This window comes from Prunus dulcis, chromosome 1 (assembly GCF_902201215.1).
Source record: "Prunus dulcis chromosome 1, ALMONDv2, whole genome shotgun sequence".
Taxonomy (NCBI): domain Eukaryota; kingdom Viridiplantae; phylum Streptophyta; class Magnoliopsida; order Rosales; family Rosaceae; genus Prunus; species Prunus dulcis.
The window spans coordinates 731,448-749,649 of NC_047650.1; the positions used below are offsets into that span (position 1 = coordinate 731,448).

The following is an 18,202-nucleotide window of genomic DNA, read 5'->3' on the forward strand; positions in this document are numbered from 1 at the left end:
ACATGTTCTCTTATTAGAGACGCCTTTTCGCTGGGACTGAGTCTATTGCACGCACTTCTGCTCATAATGCTTCTTCTATAAGTGCTTCTTTCAAAGAACGCTGAAGGTTTTTTATATATTAAAAAATCAAGTGTTCCCTGAAAAAGCACTTAGAAGTGATTCTTGAAAAAGAGGAGGCTTCTCTACAAGTGCTAGGGTAAAGGCAATGTACATGGAGCAGAAAAATTGAAACGAAGAGAATCGTTCTTGAAAATAATTTTTCTATAACTCCTTGTCTATTGCTATAGTTTTCTCGAATCTAGTAAAACTTGCCACTAATCGGCATGACTTTCCTCCGAAAGAGAGAATACCCAACAAATTCAACAAAACTCCTTGTCTATTTATTTTGGAAAAGAAACAAAAAGCTTTTTTTCCTTACCTAAATAGTCACTTTTCCAATAAACATAAATGAATTAAAGATTTTGTCTCAGTAATAATAGGACTCACATCTGCCACACAAATAAAAACGGTAGAAGTTATGTATGCCACATCAGTATTTAACAGACTTATTTAAGTAACAAAATGACCTATTTCTAGAGTTTATGAAGTTTAAATACCTATTTTTATATGATTTTACAAGTTCAGGCACCAATTTGAAATGATCTAGTTAACTCGAAGATTCATTCAATTATTTATTTTTCGACGGGAGAAAGCATTTCATTCAATGGATGGAAGTATAAAAGGAAAAAGAAAAGCACCAGGGCCAAAAGCAGAGAAACATCTTAAAAAAAACAAAAACAAAAAAAAGCTCTCTCGCTCTTTGTCTGGACAGTGACTGCTCTCTCTCCTCCTTTACCATCTAGTTAGCAGCCTATATCTCTGGCCACCCTATAAGGCCATAACCTTTCTCCATGGCATCATTCTCACTCTCAAAGCAGCTAAGCTCTCTGTTCCTGGTAATATCCATTGTGGGTATGCTTGGAACTTTCATCAATATTGTGGGGGTAGATGGAGCAACTTCTTCTTCTTCTTCTTCTTCTTCTTCTTCAACTTGGTGTGTGGCAAGAAGTGATGCTACCACCCAAGCCCTTCAGACAGGCTTAGACTATGCATGCGGGGCTGGTGCTGACTGTTCCCCATTACAATCCACTGGCCTCTGTTATCTTCCAAACACAATCCAAGCTCATGCCTCTTATGCCTTCAACAGTTATTATCAGCGCAAGGCTATGGCTCCTGGCTCTTGTGACTTCGCTGGCACTTCCACCATTGCTCAAACCGATCCCAGTATGTCATTTTTCTTTTTCTTTTTTTGGTAACAATTTTATCTTTTATTTATTTATTTTCAAAGAAAATGAACCCATATTTTTAGGTATTGATTTGTTTATTGTTGTTATTTTCTTTGTGTAGGTTATGGATCTTGTGTGTACCCATCTTCTGCAAGGTATGCTGCCCTGCCCTTTCTTTTCAATTTCTTGTAAACAAAAAATTAATTTCTCAAAGACTAATTAAGTATTTAGGGTACACAAGTTTCTTCGTGTTTACGCAATTGGGTCTTTTTCTTTTTTCTTCTTTAGTGTTTTTGTGAAACAAAATTATCAGGGAGTTGGTTGATATGATGAATATTGAAAGAGATATTCACTTTCCAGAAACCATTCTCTTTTCTTTTGCCACTTGATAATAAGTTGCTGTGAGGAATCCTCTTCCAAAAGAGAGGGAACCAAAAAAAAAACCAAAACAAAGAGAGATTTGTGGCTCTCTGGTTAAGCTTCTTATGGATGTACGACACGTGTCTTTCTGCATGGGATGCTTTGCGATGGCATCTTAAATCTGACCGTCCAGTACTCCTTGACTTGTTTGCGTCTGTCAAATCAAAATCTCCTCTCTCACCCTCTTCGAAGTCTTGGGTTGCTCACTGGTGTTTTGTACTACATACTGGATTTCTTCAAATTATTGTCCGAGTGCATGCTTGACCTCGAGTTTGAACTACGTATTTGGTCCTGTAACTCACATTTCACCTTAGTTTCCCACCGTTGGATTTGTCGTTAGTACAAATGAAACCAATGGTCAAGATCATACTTGGTTTGCGACCTTTTTTATGGGCAGAGTGACTGACAGTGACAACTATCATGCACTATTGTGATGATTTCTGAGTCTATCTCATGCTTTTGTTGCCAGACCAAGCTCTGAAACTTCTGGGCCCTGGTTTGATTTGCATGGACATTAAAATATCATTTTAAATAGTAGAAGGACCAATTCTTTTTCTTTTTACTTTTTTTGTTGGGTCAGAATTTCCTTTGGTACATATGAAAAAGGATCAGTTCATTGTGGAATGTTCCACAAATATTCTAGTTTATTAAAATAATGATTCACTTTAAAAATTCCTCGTGCTACTTTAATACATTTATTGATTAAAATATCTCTGTATTCATAATTTTTCGGATGCCTTGCTTAAGCAATACATAATAAGGACAGTCCTCCTACAGTCTTCTTCTCCATTTACCCTCCTAATTTTGAAGGTGGGCCCAACCTCAATTAACGGTCAAAAATTCAAACATGTGGGGCAACATTTCAATGTTCTCATTCTGTTCTAGCAGAGCCAAGTTGTGGTCATTTTGATTCCTAGAGAAGTGCTCTTTTGTTCTGGCCAGGGTATTTCAGGCATGGTCTCAAAAGTGTAGGTGTCCTACCTAGAGGTCCACGTAGCAATATGCACTTTTGCCCTTTTTCTGTTTGTGCAGCTAATTGGGAAGGTATAGCCGAATTTAAGGTCTTTTGCTTGACACTAAAGTAGACTTAATTTGCAAAAGATCACTAGCGTAGTGGTTTGAAGTAATTATTTCTTTAGATAATGTCCTGAGTTCGAGTCTTAGCATCTGTATAGTGTGTGTGAGTTTAATATATTATCGTCCCTATCTCAATAGGAAAGATGCTATAAAAAAAAAAAAAAAGTGGACTTAATTTAAATTTTCTTTTAAAATGAACCAATTCACTAGAGCATATAGTCATTTGATCACATTCTAGGTTATTATTGAAATCGGCATTTTTCTCAAAAATCACACTCATACAGCCCCAATTAATATAGTGGTAATGCTCACCATGAATCAAGGGTTGATGTTCACGTTAGAGAGAAAGATGTCATTGATAACTCAATTCTCAATAAAAGCAGGTTTTTGAGTATGGGGTGTGGGTTTTGGGCTCAACCGAGTCCTGCATCTTTTATTGCTTTTCGTTGGTGGAAAAAGTAGTGCTTTTATCCGGTGTTCGTATAAATGAATTTGAAGGACTAACAGCTTTGTGTTATGCAAATTTACAGCACGGCTGGAGGGACAGCTACACCAACCACGCCACCAGCTACAGGCATTTTCAGTGCACCAACAACGCCTACGACACCAACATTTGGCGGGGGTAGCGTTACTGGATTCACTCCGGGAATGACCCCGACGATCCCTGACTCTGACGACAACTCAAAAGCATCCCTGGAGTCCATGATCCCAACAATCTTGATGCATGTGTCCTTCATGTTTGTTCTTTCATTTACCCTAAACTAAACCCATGTGGCTCGTTTATTTATTTATTTAATCTTATAGTTATAGCAGGAGTAGCATTGCCCTACGTGGAAAAGAGGTTATACATTTTTTGTTAGAAGTTGGAACCTTCTTTGTCCACTTCCATCTAGCTAAGCCTCTCAATTAATCTTGTGCCAAACTTTGTAGCTCTCACAAATTCTATTCAATAATAGTTCAATTTAATTGCTGCAAAAGTTTCTTTTCTCAGTCTACTAAGCTGTTTCATTTCTTACATTTGAATTCTACTGTCTATTTATCAAATCAATTTTTTTTTTCTTTACCTTGAAAGTCTCTCATAAAGATATAAAACACTATAAGGGACATGGCACATGGAATTCCATTGGTAGAAGAAGGGTAAATCCTAGGTTTTTCAGATCTTTAGAAAGGTAGGAGAATCAACGACACCAACAAATGTGAGGCAATAGTGTAATTCCATACCAGGTTTTATATCTCAACACTAACCTTGTTCTGACATCTTTGGCTGTAGAAGATCTTCTTCTCTATGCAACACTTTAGCGCTAATTCTCTAGATGGGGTGAGAGCTGTGTGTTTTGCGTTATCATTGCTAGAGAAGGGACCATCTATATATATGCATCACTTGAAAGCCTTGCCCATCAAGGAGCTGTCAAGTGTTCCTAGTTGCATTAGGATTAGGTTGTTCAATCCATATAGAATTAGGAATTCCATTGTCTCTTGTATTTCAATTAGGATAGCTTTTATACAAGGATAATCTGATTAGTTTGAGTATATCTCTAAACATGCAAAACTCTAGAATCCCTACATGATTAGAAGACCACAATTTCGTGGTTAAGACAATAATTTGTCTTACATTCTCCCACTTGGTCGATTAATCATAAGAGTGTTTGCATAGATCACTTTAGAGGCCTAGTGAAATATAACTCAAAACAATTCCCACTAAGCAATTGTCAATTATAAAACATGAAGAGGGGTTATCAAGATTTCTGTGAATATCTTGTACTTCAAGATCTTTATAACCACACTCAACACCCTTTATAATCACATAAGCTTCGATCAAGATTGAACTGTAGAACAATATGATATACTGTAAAAGCTAAAAAAATATCATGTTTGTTCAATGTCCCAGATTTTGACTTCCAAGGTCTTTATTAAATTTACTGTCATGAATGCATTGCCATGCGCAGCTTCTTTAAGCTAGCAAATGCTGCTAAATGCTATTCATGTGTTTTTTTTTTTTTTCAAAGTACAACAACATAATTTTGAGATAAAATTAACTTTAATTTGAACCAAAACTGTATCAACATCCATCGAAACTATAGAAAAAAAAGAAAAAAAAAAACCTCAACTTTTGAAACTTGAAACAAAACCAAGCTCCCACTGATTTAGACTTCCTTATCAGCTGTCAATCCCATACTAAAAACATGTCTATGAAAAACAGCATTTGGCACTCCTTTAGTAAGTGGATCTGCAATCATTTGTTCTGTTCCTATATGATCTATGGTGGTGTATCCTTGACTGATCTTTTCCTTGACGATTATGAACTTTACATCCAGTAGCCTTGAACCTCTTGTTCTTTTGTTTCCCTTGGCAAAAGTCACTGCTGCACTATTGTCATTCCATAGCTGAATGGGCCTATGAATCGATTCCACCACACTTAAGCTAATAATAAAGTTCCTCAACCACATAGCTTGTGAAGTGGCTTCATAGCATGCTAGAAATTCAGCAAGCATTGTGGATCCTGCTGTGAGAGGCAGTTTTATGCTTCTCCACGAAACTGCAGCTCCTCCAAACATAAACACAAAACCAGATGTGGATTTTAATGTGTCTTGACAACCTGCAAAGTCTGCATCTGCAAATCCTTGTAATTCCAAATTCTCGCTTCTTTTGAATACCAGCTTGTAGTCTTTTGTTCTCTGTAGGTATCTCATGACTTTCTTCCCTGCAACCCAATGTGCTTGTCCAGGATTAGACTGAAACCTCCCTAACATGCTGACTGCAAAAGCCAGATCAGGTCTTGTACATACCTGCGCATACATTAGGCTCCCTACTAGTGAAGCATAGGGTTTGTCAGCCATTTCAAGCTTTTCTTGTTCAGTTTTAGGTGCCTGCTCAGTGCTCAATTTATCACCTTTTGCAATGGGAATATCACTGCCTGCACAATCCTGCATATTGAATCTTTTGAGCACCTTTTCTATATAAGATCTCTGTGATAATCCAAGTAAACCTTTGTCTCGATTTCTGCTTATGTCTATCCCCAAAACATAGCTTGCTTCTGCCATATCGGTCATATCAAAATGTTTAAATAGAAAACTTTTACAATCATGCAGCATAGTAAGATTTGTGCAAGCCAACAAAATGTCATCCACATAAAGGACTAGAATAATGAAATGTCTCCCACTAGTCTTCATGTATATGCACTCATCCAATGCATTTTCTGTGAATCCATATGCTTTTACAACCTTATTAAATTTCAAATACCATTGTCTCGAGGCTTGCTTCAATCCATAGATTGATTTGCACAATTTGCAGACCAAACTCTTCTCCTTTTCTTGAATAAAACCTTCCGGCTGCATCATGTAAATTTCTTCTTCAAGGTCTCCATTTAAGAAGGCAGTCTTAACATCCATCTGGTGTAAATGCAAATCAAAATGTGCTACCAATGCCATGATTATTCTTAGTGAATCTTTAGTTGAGACAGGTGAAAAAGTCTCATTGTAATCAATTCCTTCCTTTTGTGTAAACCCTTTGGCAACCAATCTTGCCTTATACCTATCCACCTGTCCTTTTGAGTTTCTCTTTGTCTTGAACACCCATTTACAACCTATTGGTTTGCAACCTTGAGGTAAGGTCACAAGCTTCCAAACTCCATTCTTCTCCATTGAATTCAACTCTGATTTCATGGCTGCCCACCAGTTTTCACTCTTTTCACTCATCATTGCTTGTTTGAATGTCATGGGATCCTCAGTTCTATTTATATCATGCTCAGCCCCTTGTAGATACACAAAATAATCATCTGTCAATGCTGGTCTTCTAATTCTGTGTGATCTTCTCAGTTCTGAGTTCTGCTGTATTTCTGCATCTTCTTCTGTTTGAACTGTGTCTTGGTTTTCTGCTGGCAGTGGCTGATCATTATCCATCTGCATTGGTTCTGCAGTTTCAGTTTGATTTGTAACTGTAATCTCAATTTGATCCAGTTGTGAGTTGTCTAAGTTTATTTGAGGCAGTCTTACAGCTTCTTCTGCAGGACCCTGTGCTGTCAAAAGGTCAGCAGTAGTCTCTTCAAAACTGAAGTTCTCTTCTGCAGTTTTCTCTTCATTGGTTTCTATGAACACTGCTCTTGATGTCTCTATGAATCTCATAGTGTGATGAGGGCAATAAAACCTATAGCCTTTGGTTCTTTCAGGGTAACCAATAAAATGACAACTTATGGTTTTGGGATCTAGTTTCTTTTCTGCAGGATTATAAGGTTTAGCTTCTGCTTTACAACCCCAAGTTCTTAGATGTTTTAGGCTAGGTTTTCTTCCATTCCAGATCTCATAAGGGATCTGATTAATGCTCTTGGTTGGAACTCTATTTAGAACATAATTGGCAGTTTTCAAAGCTTCTCCCCAAAGGAAAATTGGTAAGTTTGCACAGCTCATCATGCTCCTAATCATGTCTTTCAATGTTCTATTTCTTCTTTCTGAAATTCCATTCTGTTGAGGAGTGCCTGGATTTGTGTATTGAGCTATAATTCCTTCCTGCTGGAGAAATTTTGCAAAAGCTCCAGGATTTCTCCCAGTTTCATCAAACCTTCCATAATATTCTCCACCCCTATCTGAACGAACTACTTTGATTTTGAGGTTCAATTGATTTTCTACTTCAGCTTTGTATATTTTGAACATATCTAAAGCACTTGATTTTTCTTTTATGAGATAAACATGTCCAAATCTTGAAAAATCGTCTGTGAAAGTTATGAAGTAGGTGAACCCTTCATGAGTTGGATTAGGAAAGGGACCACATATATCTGTGTGAATGAGTTCCAAAACACCTTTGCTTCCTATGGCTCCCTTTTTTCTTAAATTTGTCAATTTCCCTTTGACACATTCAATGCATATTTCATTTTGACTGTCATGATTCATTTGTGGCAAGATTGATTCTTTGCATAGTTGATTAATCCTTTCTCTTGAGATATGACCAAGTCTTTTATGCCACAATTCATAGGAGACTCCATTACTAGTTTTGGTTTGCACAGTGTTAACTTCAAAATCTGTTCTTTTGCAATTTAATTGAAACATTCCATCAACAAGTCTTGCTTTGCCAATCAACTCTTTATTCTTGAAAATAGAACAACCAGTGCCATCAAAATTCAAATTGAATTTTGATTGTACAAGTCTAGTAACTGAAATTAAACTCTTCTTCATAGAAGGAATGTAAACTACTTCATCTAACTCCAAAATAAAACCAAAATCTAATTCAATCCTAACTGTTCCTATGAACTCTACTTGAACTTTTTCTCCATTGCCAACGAACACCTTCACTTCATCCTTGCTTGGCAATCTCCTCCTTATGAATCCCTGCAAAGAATTAGCTACATGAATTGAAGCACCACTGTCTAGCCACCATGAATCATGAGAGAAATCAACCAAATTTGATTCAAAACAAACTAGAATCTGTTCAGAGTTACCTTTAGTTTTCTGCTTGTCTAGCCACTTTTTGTATTTTCTGCATTCTTTCTTCATGTGCCCTGGTTTCTTACAGAAGAAACACTTCATTCCAGTTGATGGTTTTAGATACTTTTCAGTACTGCTGCCTTTTCCAGTCATTGCATTGTGTCTATTTTCCTTTTTCTCTTTGGTTTGAACCATGTTCACCATTTTTGCTCCTCTTTCCCTTATGATGTTGTGTTCCTGTTGAACACAGATGGTAATCAAATCATTCAATGTCCAGCATTCTTTCTGAGCAATGTAGGTTTCCCTAAGAGACTTGAAATCCTTTGGCAATGAGTTTAAGGCAAAATGCACCATCATGTCCTCATCAACTGTCATCTCTAGTTCCTGCAATTTGGTTCCTATGTCAATCATATTCAGAATATGAGCCCTCACACAGCCTTGTCCATCATACTTCATGTCTATCAATCTGTTCAGCAAAGTGCTTGACTGCCTTTTCAGATTCCTTAAACCTTTGTGCAATTGCCTCATAGTATTTCTTAGCAGTTTCTGATTTTGGAATGCTACCTTTGACTGATGATACCATAGCCCTCTGCATAATTAGTATTGCCATCTTATTTGCTTTATTCCATCTAGCAAACTTAGTTTTAGTTTCTGCAGAGGCATCTGCAGCAGGCTCTTGAGGAGGATCCTCTTTTAAAACAAAGTCATAATCCAGAAAACCAAGAGATATTTCCAGATCCTGCTTCCATTTCTGGTAATTTGATCCAGTAAGAGTTTCGATGGTGTTGTGGTTCACTGTAAAGATTTTTTATATAAAATCAGATAAGTAAAACTGTCCCCAATAACTTTACTCAAATATGTCAGTTTATACCTGTGGGTTTAAAAAGCCATATTCCAAAATCCCAACCAGCAAACTGTATAAACTTCCTGCGCAAGAAGTCTCACATCTGTGGATGTAGAGAGAACTGCTAGTTTATGCAGTCTGTTGCTCAGATTGTTCCATCAGTATCGTTATCAATCTATAAGATTCCCATCTGTGGATGGAGAAAAATACAGAAGGCTACTTATACTGATGCAAATTTTTGATCAAACTTTCGTTTCAAGATTTCTCATACAAACTGAGCAGCTGTGGCTTACTCAGTCTGTGTAGTAAGTCTCAAAACTTGATCAAAAGTCTTTTGCAGTATGATCGAGCAGAAACTTTATGCTCTTGATCATACTTAAAACAAATAAGATATGCAGAATAATGAAAATATCATGTGACTGTAATTAGAACAGCAAAAAACTTTATGCAGATTCTTACAAAACATAGATTAGATTAAGAAACAAAAGCCTAGAGCTCTGATACCACATGTAATTCCATACCAGGTTTTATATCTCAACACTAACCTTGTTCTGACATCTTTGGCTGTAGAAGATCTTCTTCTCTATGCAACACTTTAGCGCTAATTCTCTAGATGGGGTGAGAGCTGTGTGTTTTGCGTTATCATTGCTAGAGAAGGGACCATCTATATATATGCATCACTTGAAAGCCTTGCCCATCAAGGAGCTGTCAAGTGTTCCTAGTTGCATTAGGATTAGGTTGTTCAATCCATATAGAATTAGGAATTCCATTGTCTCTTGTATTTCAATTAGGATAGCTTTTATACAAGGATAATCTGATTAGTTTGAGTATATCTCTAAACATGCAAAACTCTAGAATCCCTACATGATTAGAAGACCACAATTTCGTGGTTAAGACAATAATTTGTCTTACAAATAGATCTTCAGAAATCGTAGAGTTAATCTAGATCTGATCTTCAGAAGTTGTAGATTTAATCTAGATCATCACACTCTAATCCCGTTCAAGCCAAAGTTCATACGCCGGATTTGATACAGAAGCACCATCAATTTGTTGGCGAGTACTTACTTAGTTAGGATTTTGGTTCCCTACTATGTTATGATTTTTGGTTACTCACCAATTATTTTTAGTCCTATTGTAATAAAGATTTATTTCCTATCATAATTTAGATATATTTCATATTTTATTTAGAGTTAACACATTTTGTACTTGTATAAATACCTCTAAACTCACCCTCGGCTTATTTTATGATCAGAAGGCTCGAGTCTCAACCTTTACTTTTTGTTATAACTAAATATATGTGCAAAATACATGAGTATATGGACATGAAAAGTACGAATATATCATTTATAATAGTTGCTAGTTTGTCAGGCAAAACAAATTACCAGGAGAACGCCAAATTTGTGATGAGTCATTAGTCACGAGATAGGCCCTAGATCATAATAATATTGCATTGCGTAGATTGTGAGTTTGCTCAATTTTTTAACCTTGGAAATGAAGCAAAAAGAAGTTCTCTAATTTCAGTGGCCAGAATTGTACTTCCAAATTCTGATCCTTAAAATGGATGCAGAACTTCGAATGTTACCTTCAAAAAAATTCTAGGCCAATTCTACATGTAAACTCACCCACGTGTTTTACATCCATCATTGGTGCCGGTGAGGGAAGCTCGAATTTGGTATAACCAATGCTCAGTTTCCTTCAAAAATCTATAACCTATACTTCATGAACAAAATGGAGTATAGGTTAGACAAATTACGAATCAAGACCAAATAAAAATCTAGCAGTTTTATTAGTAGAAATTTTCAGCATTACAAATTGAAAGTTAACACAAGGGCTAACTTCGCCTGACATCAACAAGTTGAAGACTTGAGGGCTCACAACTAGAGATGTTCAGAACTGCTGTAAATGAGTTAATGCGCGCAAGTTGGAAATTGTAGATGCATACAAAAATGTGTACAAGAATCTATCAGTCGGTATAATATCATCAGAGACTCAGAGTTCACTGCTGTGGTGAAGTTAATACCATTTATCCAATAATTTCCTTCATTTTCCTGCTCTCAATTGTTTTGTGTAACGTTTGCCGTAACTGGACAGCTATCAGGCTGCCGTACAATAAAAATTTGATCTCCAGCATATCTGTAGAAGTCCTGATTTCGGTGCCAAGACCATAAAGCATGAGTCTCATTTTTCACCTGCAGGGCACAAAAGAATGCTGCTTATCACCTTATCGGTGTGATTTTATGCAAACCGTGTTGGTCCGGTATATTGATACGAATACAGAATTTTGTCAGTGAGTCTTCAAGTACTTTCATTCTCAACAGCACTGATGGAGGCCTTGGCAGTTTATGGCGTCACATTTACTATTGAACATAAACGTACTACACAAGGCATTGGCTATACATCACTGCTCATGTTTATAACTTCTAAGTTTTATTGTATGTTTTCCATATAAGTGAAAGTGAATGCTCATAACAACAAAAACTGAATGCAATTGTTAAAGAAAGACATAATCATTTGAATCAAATTTTCATTTGGGTTAAGACATAATCATTTGAATCAAATTTTGGGTTTAAAATTTCAGTCCGCTGTATAATAAAAAAGTTTATCTGAGAATTTGTGTTTTCGACTTTTCATAGCAGAGAGAAAAGGGAAGTACCTCTAGAATCCCATGACCAAAGCTACTTTCTCNGATATGCACTATATTCAGGCTGCCGGTCCCAACAGAACTTTCCTGCTGCCGGGCCTGATGTGAAATTAAATGCACAAAAGCCACCCATAAGCTTATCTGGAGTTGTACATGGTTCTGGACAGTTTCCGGGTTCATCAGCATGTGCAATTGCCATCTTCTCTCGGTTACCACCATCACCAACTGTTATATATACAGGACCACAGGGATCCAAAGTGTAGTTATACACTCGATTTGACCTCTCGTAGGCGTGAACCTGTTGATTGTTTTCAAACTGTCACAACTCTCAGCTCAAATATACAAGTATTTCTGCCAAAAGCCTGACAAACTATGCAGCACATAAAATGAAAATTGCAATACAGTGCTCTCTAGAACATAATCTCAAACCACACCAATTCTGTACACAGTATGAAGCATTTCTATTATTGAGCCCCATGCCCTATTGGCCTACTAGATTTTGTTTTCGGTTCCAAAGCTGGTGTGGTTAAGCAAGGACATTGATTTAAGATATAGGTAATCTGGAAATTATAAAAAGTACGAAAGATATTTGGTTAGCAAGGGCACAGCACTCAGCTTGCTTAGCTTACAGAGTTACTAAGGGTAAGGAAATGTTAATAGAACTTCAGGGTATCACCCCACCTCTAAAAGAATCTCTAAGATTTGGTTTAGCTATGTTCCCTGAATGATTATCAAAGTCACACCGATGTCCAGAAACTTTGTTTGAGATTCATCTCGAGATTAAGATTGGTGAACTGTCTGATCAGAAAAGAGGGCAGTTGTAAGACAGTTGCAATTTGAAAAACTCCTGCTGAAATGATTTTACTCAGAGAAAACTGAAGATGTGAATTTCTTCAAGTTTGAAGAACTGCAGTAGAAAGGTATACCACTAAGAATGCCATGATTGTATTAAGATTTTGGGAACTTGAAAAGGTTTCTTTAACTAAATAATGAAATCCTAGAATCAAACAGATTAACTAAGGTAAAGGGCTGCCCAACAGAAATCCTAGGAGCTTGCACAGAGGAGATTATATTGTTTATAGATGCATATAACAATACATACTGCACTTACATGGCCATTGAAGACGATATCAACACCATACTTATAAAGTATGTCTTCCATCTCGACTCTCATACACTCCGCTTCTCTGTAATGTGCCATGTAGGTGCTGTACCATGGTGGGTGCCATGTAGCTACCAACCAAGGAGTCACATTTCTGTCAAAATTAGCCAGATCTTTCTCCAACCACATGTACTGATCGGCTGTAAGAGAAAAAACTAGTAATCTCAGTATGGCCTAACTTGTAACTAAGTGGAAGAAGGAAAAATGTTCTTCTTAGGAAAGCAAATGAAATAGCGGTGTCAATCTGAGCTAACCTGATTTGTTATAGGCTGTGTAGGCACCAAGCATTATAAAGTGAATTCCCCCGGCATTAAAAGAATAGAATAATGTAGATGATGATCCACTCTCTTCTGAGGGGAACGCAAATCGCGAACTATAAGAAACAAATGTTTGATTTCCAGCCTGTTGTTCAATGTCATGGTCCCCTTCTAGCACCATTATTGGAACTTTGGACACTAGAGGCTGCATATACCTAATAACAAACAGACCATAAATTTCCCTTTAGGTTTTGGGAAAAGTTGTACAAAAATTAACCAGGTGTTTCCCCACAAAAATTAGCAGAGCGAAGTTAAATCTCACCTTCCCCAGTAATCCCAACGAGGCTGATAAGTTTCCTGAATGGGAGTATGTGGAAATGAGCAAGAGTAACAATCAGACCCAGTTCCATTTGTGAGATACAAGTCAGCATAACTAACATCCCCAACCAATAATAGAAGATCGGGTCCGTTAGCCAACAAGTGATCAACTGTTGATGTAGTATTGTATGTAAGACCCAGGTCCCCCACCACAGCTACTCTGCTGGGGTAACTCTTGGGCCCAGATACCGGCATAGTCTTGAAATATGACACACTACTCATTGCTGGAATAGAAGGATCTCCACATTGATACTGATATAAGGTGTTGGGTATCAATCCTGAAAAAAGACATTGGAACTGAGAGACTTGCAAACAAAATCATAATTAGGTAAGTCCTAGCAAACACATATAGAATCGGATGAAGCAGATCAACTTTCAATTTCTCTGCTCTTAAATTGCATAAACATTATGAAATCAACAATGGTTACTCTATTGAGTGTCAATGAGGAGCTCTTAAAACTCATTCCCTCCTTTTGAGGATACAAATTATTCATGAAGGTTTAAAAGGGATTCAACACTAAAATGATCATATACCTGCGAGACGAACATGGTGTATAATCCCAGAAGTGTAGTTTTTGAGGCCTTCAAACTGATACAGCTGATTGTAAACAAGGGAATTATTCCCGGTTGATCTGTTAGTCATAGGAAATCCATATCTTCCATATACAACAACACCTGAAACAGTTTTCGGATCCAATGGTTCTATATTGTCCCCAATTTGAAACTCCCCTGGAAATTCAATCATGAGAGAGAGAGTCTTTAGTTCATACAACTTCATAACTCAATATTTTCTATTTTGTAACAGTTCCATTCTCAAGACCAAAACAAAAAAAAGTACTTTCCTCATCCTCAGTCCAAAAGAAGTACATTTCCATCCAATAAAATTGGCCTCATTCAATTGAGTTGTGACAGTAATTATGATAACTCAATTCCTGGTTTCAGTGCAATCAAACATCCAATAATGACCCAAATAGGAAACAGGTAGGTAAATTTTGAACAAAAATGATTAAATATATATATTTTCTTCTTCTTTGACCAAGAAATCAGATACCATTGAACTAAAACAATTTCATTTTAAGCTTACATGTGAAAAGACAACCAAATACAAAACTCATTGTTAGATTTCAAAAACTCAATCAGCATAAAACTTGGAAGTGTTAATATGCAAAAGAAAATAAAACGCAACGGAAGCTCAAGTACTGGAGCTTCAATGAGAAAGAGAGAGAGACCTGTGATCCAAGATATCCAAACAGAGTCATGGGTTCCAGAGAGAGAGACAGAGATTTGTTCAGGCTCGAAACCTTTAACGATTCTTTTAACTCGAGGATCAGTTTCAGGCAAGTCAACTGCATTGCCTCGAAAGCTCTTGTCAAGTGGAACAGTGACAGGTTTGAAGGGTCCATCAAGGGTAGTCGGAATTCCTCCATGAACGAATGTCAAGCTCAGTTTGAGCAGAATAAACAGTGCAACTGTGGGCAACGTGAACAAACCCATTTATTTGTTCAATAAAAAGAAACCCAGTAAAATATTTTGGATGGGTTTAGAAGAGAGAGGGACAAAGGATTTAAAAGTGAAAGATAAAGTAGAAGAAAAAGGCCAACCAATTTGGAGGCTAAAAAGTGCATGAGGTGGCATAACTTTTCAATGTAAGATAAATATTCTCAACACGCCTTTGCATGTGACGGACTTTCAAGTATAACATTTGGACAATATATATTAAGTGGCGTAGAAGCATATGTGGTTATTGAGCCCAAAACGTAAAGCTTTTGCTCTGATACCATAAAAGAAGTCGAAGTTTCACCTCAAAATCCAAGCTAGATTACTTAACTTTCAATATGTGACAAATACTCTCAACAGAAGCCACCTATATATATATATATATAACGCAAAAAAAAAAAATTATACAGCAAAAAAGTGCAGTTGTTTATGTTTGTTTCATTGATATTGTGTTTATATTTAAACCCGTGCCACTCAAAACATGAAAAGATGTTGTTTTGACCTTAAATATGATATGAGTTTGTTTTAGTCAAATAGTCTGCTGCGGTCAGTTATTTAACAAACTGTTCCGTTTTAAGAACAGGGTTATATCTCTCTTTCTGATTTTTCTTTTGCTTTCTATGGTGTAGAATACTTTTCGTCCCAAAAAAAAAAAAATGGTGTAGAATACTTTCCATATACAAAATGTTGGTGGAGGAAGGGAGGGCATGAGAGAAACAGAGTAGAGAGCTGACGTCAGGCTACAAATCAGGGACGTTAGGGTTTTTTTTAAATTTTTTACTTTTGTTTTTTTTGTTCTTCAAGGATTATTGAAAAGAGAATAAATAAAAAATAAAATACACATGATAATATTTATTAATTAACACGACATGACATATTAGTTGCCACATAAGATGATTAGTTAATATGATTAATGTTGTGTGTCTAACCTTTTCTCTAATTATTATTTTTCAACTAATATGGCATGTGATAACGCAAGTAACACCATTGCATTAGAGCACTTCCACTAGTTGACTCTTGCCATGGCAAGATTAGCCCTAAGGCAGGCACTATTCACGTGAATAGTGCCTGCCCTAGTCCCCTCCAGCAAAATGTGTTTCCAGCAGTTAGGGGCTTGCCATGGCAATTACTATTCATTTTTTTGTTTTTTTCACAATTTTGTTTACTTAAACAATTAATTTGGATAATATTTTCGGATAAGATTTTTGGGTTCCTACGTGTCAATACTATTCATATCGGATAAGATTTTCGGTTTCAAATTTCAAATAAATTTCAAATTTCAGATACATTTCAAAATTCAAATTTCAGATAAATTCAAAATGTCAAATTTCAGATACATTTCGGAATTCAAATTTTAGATAAATTTGAAATTTGAAATTTCATTTTAATTTCAAATTTCAGATAAGATTTTCACCCTCTAAGATTGCGCCGCGTGTCATATCTATATGTGTACATTTTTCTATAAAATCAGAGGTTCAGCTCATACCTCCCACACCAATTCTTCTCTACATTTCCATTTCTCAAATTTTAGCTTTCATTCTCCATTCTCAATGTCAGACATGGAAGAGGTTTTGGAGATGCAAGAGAGAGAAACTAGAGAAAGAATGCGTAGACGAGCTGCAAGCAAAAGGGCGCAGAGAGAACTAGATGAGCAACTTGGCATAGCAGTTGCTTTGCTGGAGGAAGAAAATCAGGGTCGTCGTGGTTCACGAGAAGGCCGTCGCCCAAATGTGGATAGACATAGACATTCCCAGGGTAAGAATCTTATGGAAGATTATTTTATCCCACAATCTCTGTACTCTGATGTTCATTTTCGAGGGAGATATAGAATGCAACCCCATTTGTTCAAAAAAATCATGCATGATATTTGCAATTATGATGAATATTTTGTTCAAAAGAGAAATTGTGCTTGAAATTTGGGACTTCTTCCAGAGCAGAAGTTCACAGCTGTGATACGAATGTTGGCGTATGGGTCATCTGCCGATCAGGTGGATGAGATTGCTCGGATGGGGAAGTCCACTGTTTTATTTTTTATGCTTTGGTTGTGGTTTGTTTTTTATGTATGGAATGTTTTGAATAAAAAGGAATTTTGTTGAATATTTTCTTTATTGACTAAAAGAAAAGCAATACAACTAATAATAAAATAAAATACATGAATTAAACAAAACAAAAAAGACAATGAAATCAAAGGTACATGAATTAAATAAAACAAAAAATACAATGAAATCAAACGTACATGAATTAAATAAAAAAAAATACAATGAAATCAAACTATTTTAATGGTTTCCATCATTTAACCAATCCGTGTTGCTAGGTCCATCGTCACGAAAAAGTCTTCGTCTCATAACATCCCTTCGTTCTAGCTTCCAAAATTGTTTTGTTTCAGGAGACATATGGCTTGTATCCATAGCCATGGTTTCCCGATCTTTTTTTTCAATGTTTTGTTCGTGTACATACTCCCTTTCTTTGCGTACATACTCCATTTCTTTTGCATATTCTACTTGAACTGCCATATCGTGCTCTTGTTGTTTCAAGTACATTTCAATTCTCATGGCTTGGTGCTTTGAAAGTTCCTCCAAAAATTGAGATGCATTCTTGCTAGAATTACTCCCTCTCTTCGCCTTCGCCGCCTTCCTCCCAATAGGCCTTGGAATATTTTCAATGGGTGAGTCGGTACTCATCGGGGAATCCATAGGTGAATCCGATGCCGGCGTCTCATGAAGTGGAGTCTCGTTCAAGACTACCGTCGGACCGGTTGGAATAATTTGGAATCTTTTACAAGTCTTCACCACCTCCCAACAATGGGTATGGTTGAAACTTTTTTTCCCTTGGCCAGTAGCACCAAACCACATTTGTGCTTGTATAATCTATAAAAAAAAATGAAATGGAAATGCAAGAGAATTTTTAAAATATTGGCAATGCAACATGTAAAAAAAAAACTAATGGAAATTAAAGAATTAATAAAAAAATGCAACATGTATTAAAAAAAAATAGATACATATTAACAACATATATAAATTGCAAGAAACATTTAAATAAAAATTAATATGACATAGAAATTAATAGAAGAAAAATGACAAATAATTTACCTCATTGCTAAGATTTTCTCCGCTTCGTTGGTTGTCAATCGCTTTTGCTAAAGCATTTCTCCATTTCCCCAATTCTTTATTAAGAACTTTCCACTACTGGATAATGCCATTTCTATACGTGTAGAAACAATTGCCCTTTCACAAAATGCTTGATGAAT

General features: G+C 36.4%; 3 protein-coding genes and 1 pseudogene across 3 annotated transcripts; 1 reads left to right on the top strand and 3 right to left on the bottom strand.

Moving 5' to 3' along the window:
* The first annotated feature begins 771 nt into the window (after nt 1–771).
* Nucleotides 772–3,693, top strand: LOC117614956 (PLASMODESMATA CALLOSE-BINDING PROTEIN 3). The gene is made up of 3 exons (XM_034343903.1): nt 772–1,263; nt 1,387–1,420; nt 3,293–3,693. The coding sequence occupies exons 1-3, from the start codon at nt 891–893 to the stop codon at nt 3,525–3,527; spliced, it is 642 nt and encodes a 213-aa protein (XP_034199794.1). The 5' UTR covers nt 772–890; the 3' UTR covers nt 3,528–3,693.
* Nucleotides 3,694–7,963: 4,270 nt separating this feature from the next.
* LOC117616754 lies at nt 7,964–8,566 on the bottom strand. The gene is made up of 2 exons (XM_034346160.1): nt 8,191–8,566; nt 7,964–8,080 (listed from the first exon to the last, which is right to left on the bottom strand). Exons 1-2 carry the CDS (start codon nt 8,549–8,551, stop codon nt 8,046–8,048), a joined length of 396 nt encoding a protein of 131 aa, XP_034202051.1. The 5' UTR covers nt 8,552–8,566; the 3' UTR covers nt 7,964–8,045.
* Nucleotides 8,567–8,621: 55 nt separating this feature from the next.
* LOC117613984 lies at nt 8,622–9,578 on the bottom strand. The gene is made up of 2 exons (XM_034342648.1): nt 9,566–9,578; nt 8,622–8,971 (listed from the first exon to the last, which is right to left on the bottom strand). Exons 1-2 carry the CDS (start codon nt 9,576–9,578, stop codon nt 8,622–8,624), a joined length of 363 nt encoding a protein of 120 aa, XP_034198539.1.
* A 1,313-nt stretch (nt 9,579–10,891) lies between these two features.
* On the bottom strand, nt 10,892–14,952 carry LOC117614309 (annotated as a pseudogene).
* Between the last annotated feature and the right edge of the window lie 3,250 nt (nt 14,953–18,202).

Bases quoted from the DNA above. Each gene is read 5' to 3' on its own strand.
- LOC117614956 (XM_034343903.1), top strand. From the start codon at position 891: ATGGCATCATTCTCACTCTCAAAGCAGCTAAGCTCTCTGTTCCTGGTA. The intron at 1,264-1,386 runs GTATGTCATTTT...TTCTTTGTGTAG, and splicing joins CATTGCTCAAACCGATCCCA to GTTATGGATCTTGTGTGTAC. The intron at 1,421-3,292 runs GTATGCTGCCCT...GCAAATTTACAG, and splicing joins GTGTACCCATCTTCTGCAAG to CACGGCTGGAGGGACAGCTA.
- LOC117616754 (XM_034346160.1), bottom strand. From the start codon at position 8,551: ATGACAGTTGATGAGGACATGATGGTGCATTTTGCCTTAAACTCATTG. The intron at 8,081-8,190 runs GTAACTCTGAAC...AATTCTTTGCAG, and splicing joins AGACAAGCAGAAAACTAAAG to GGATTCATAAGGAGGAGATT.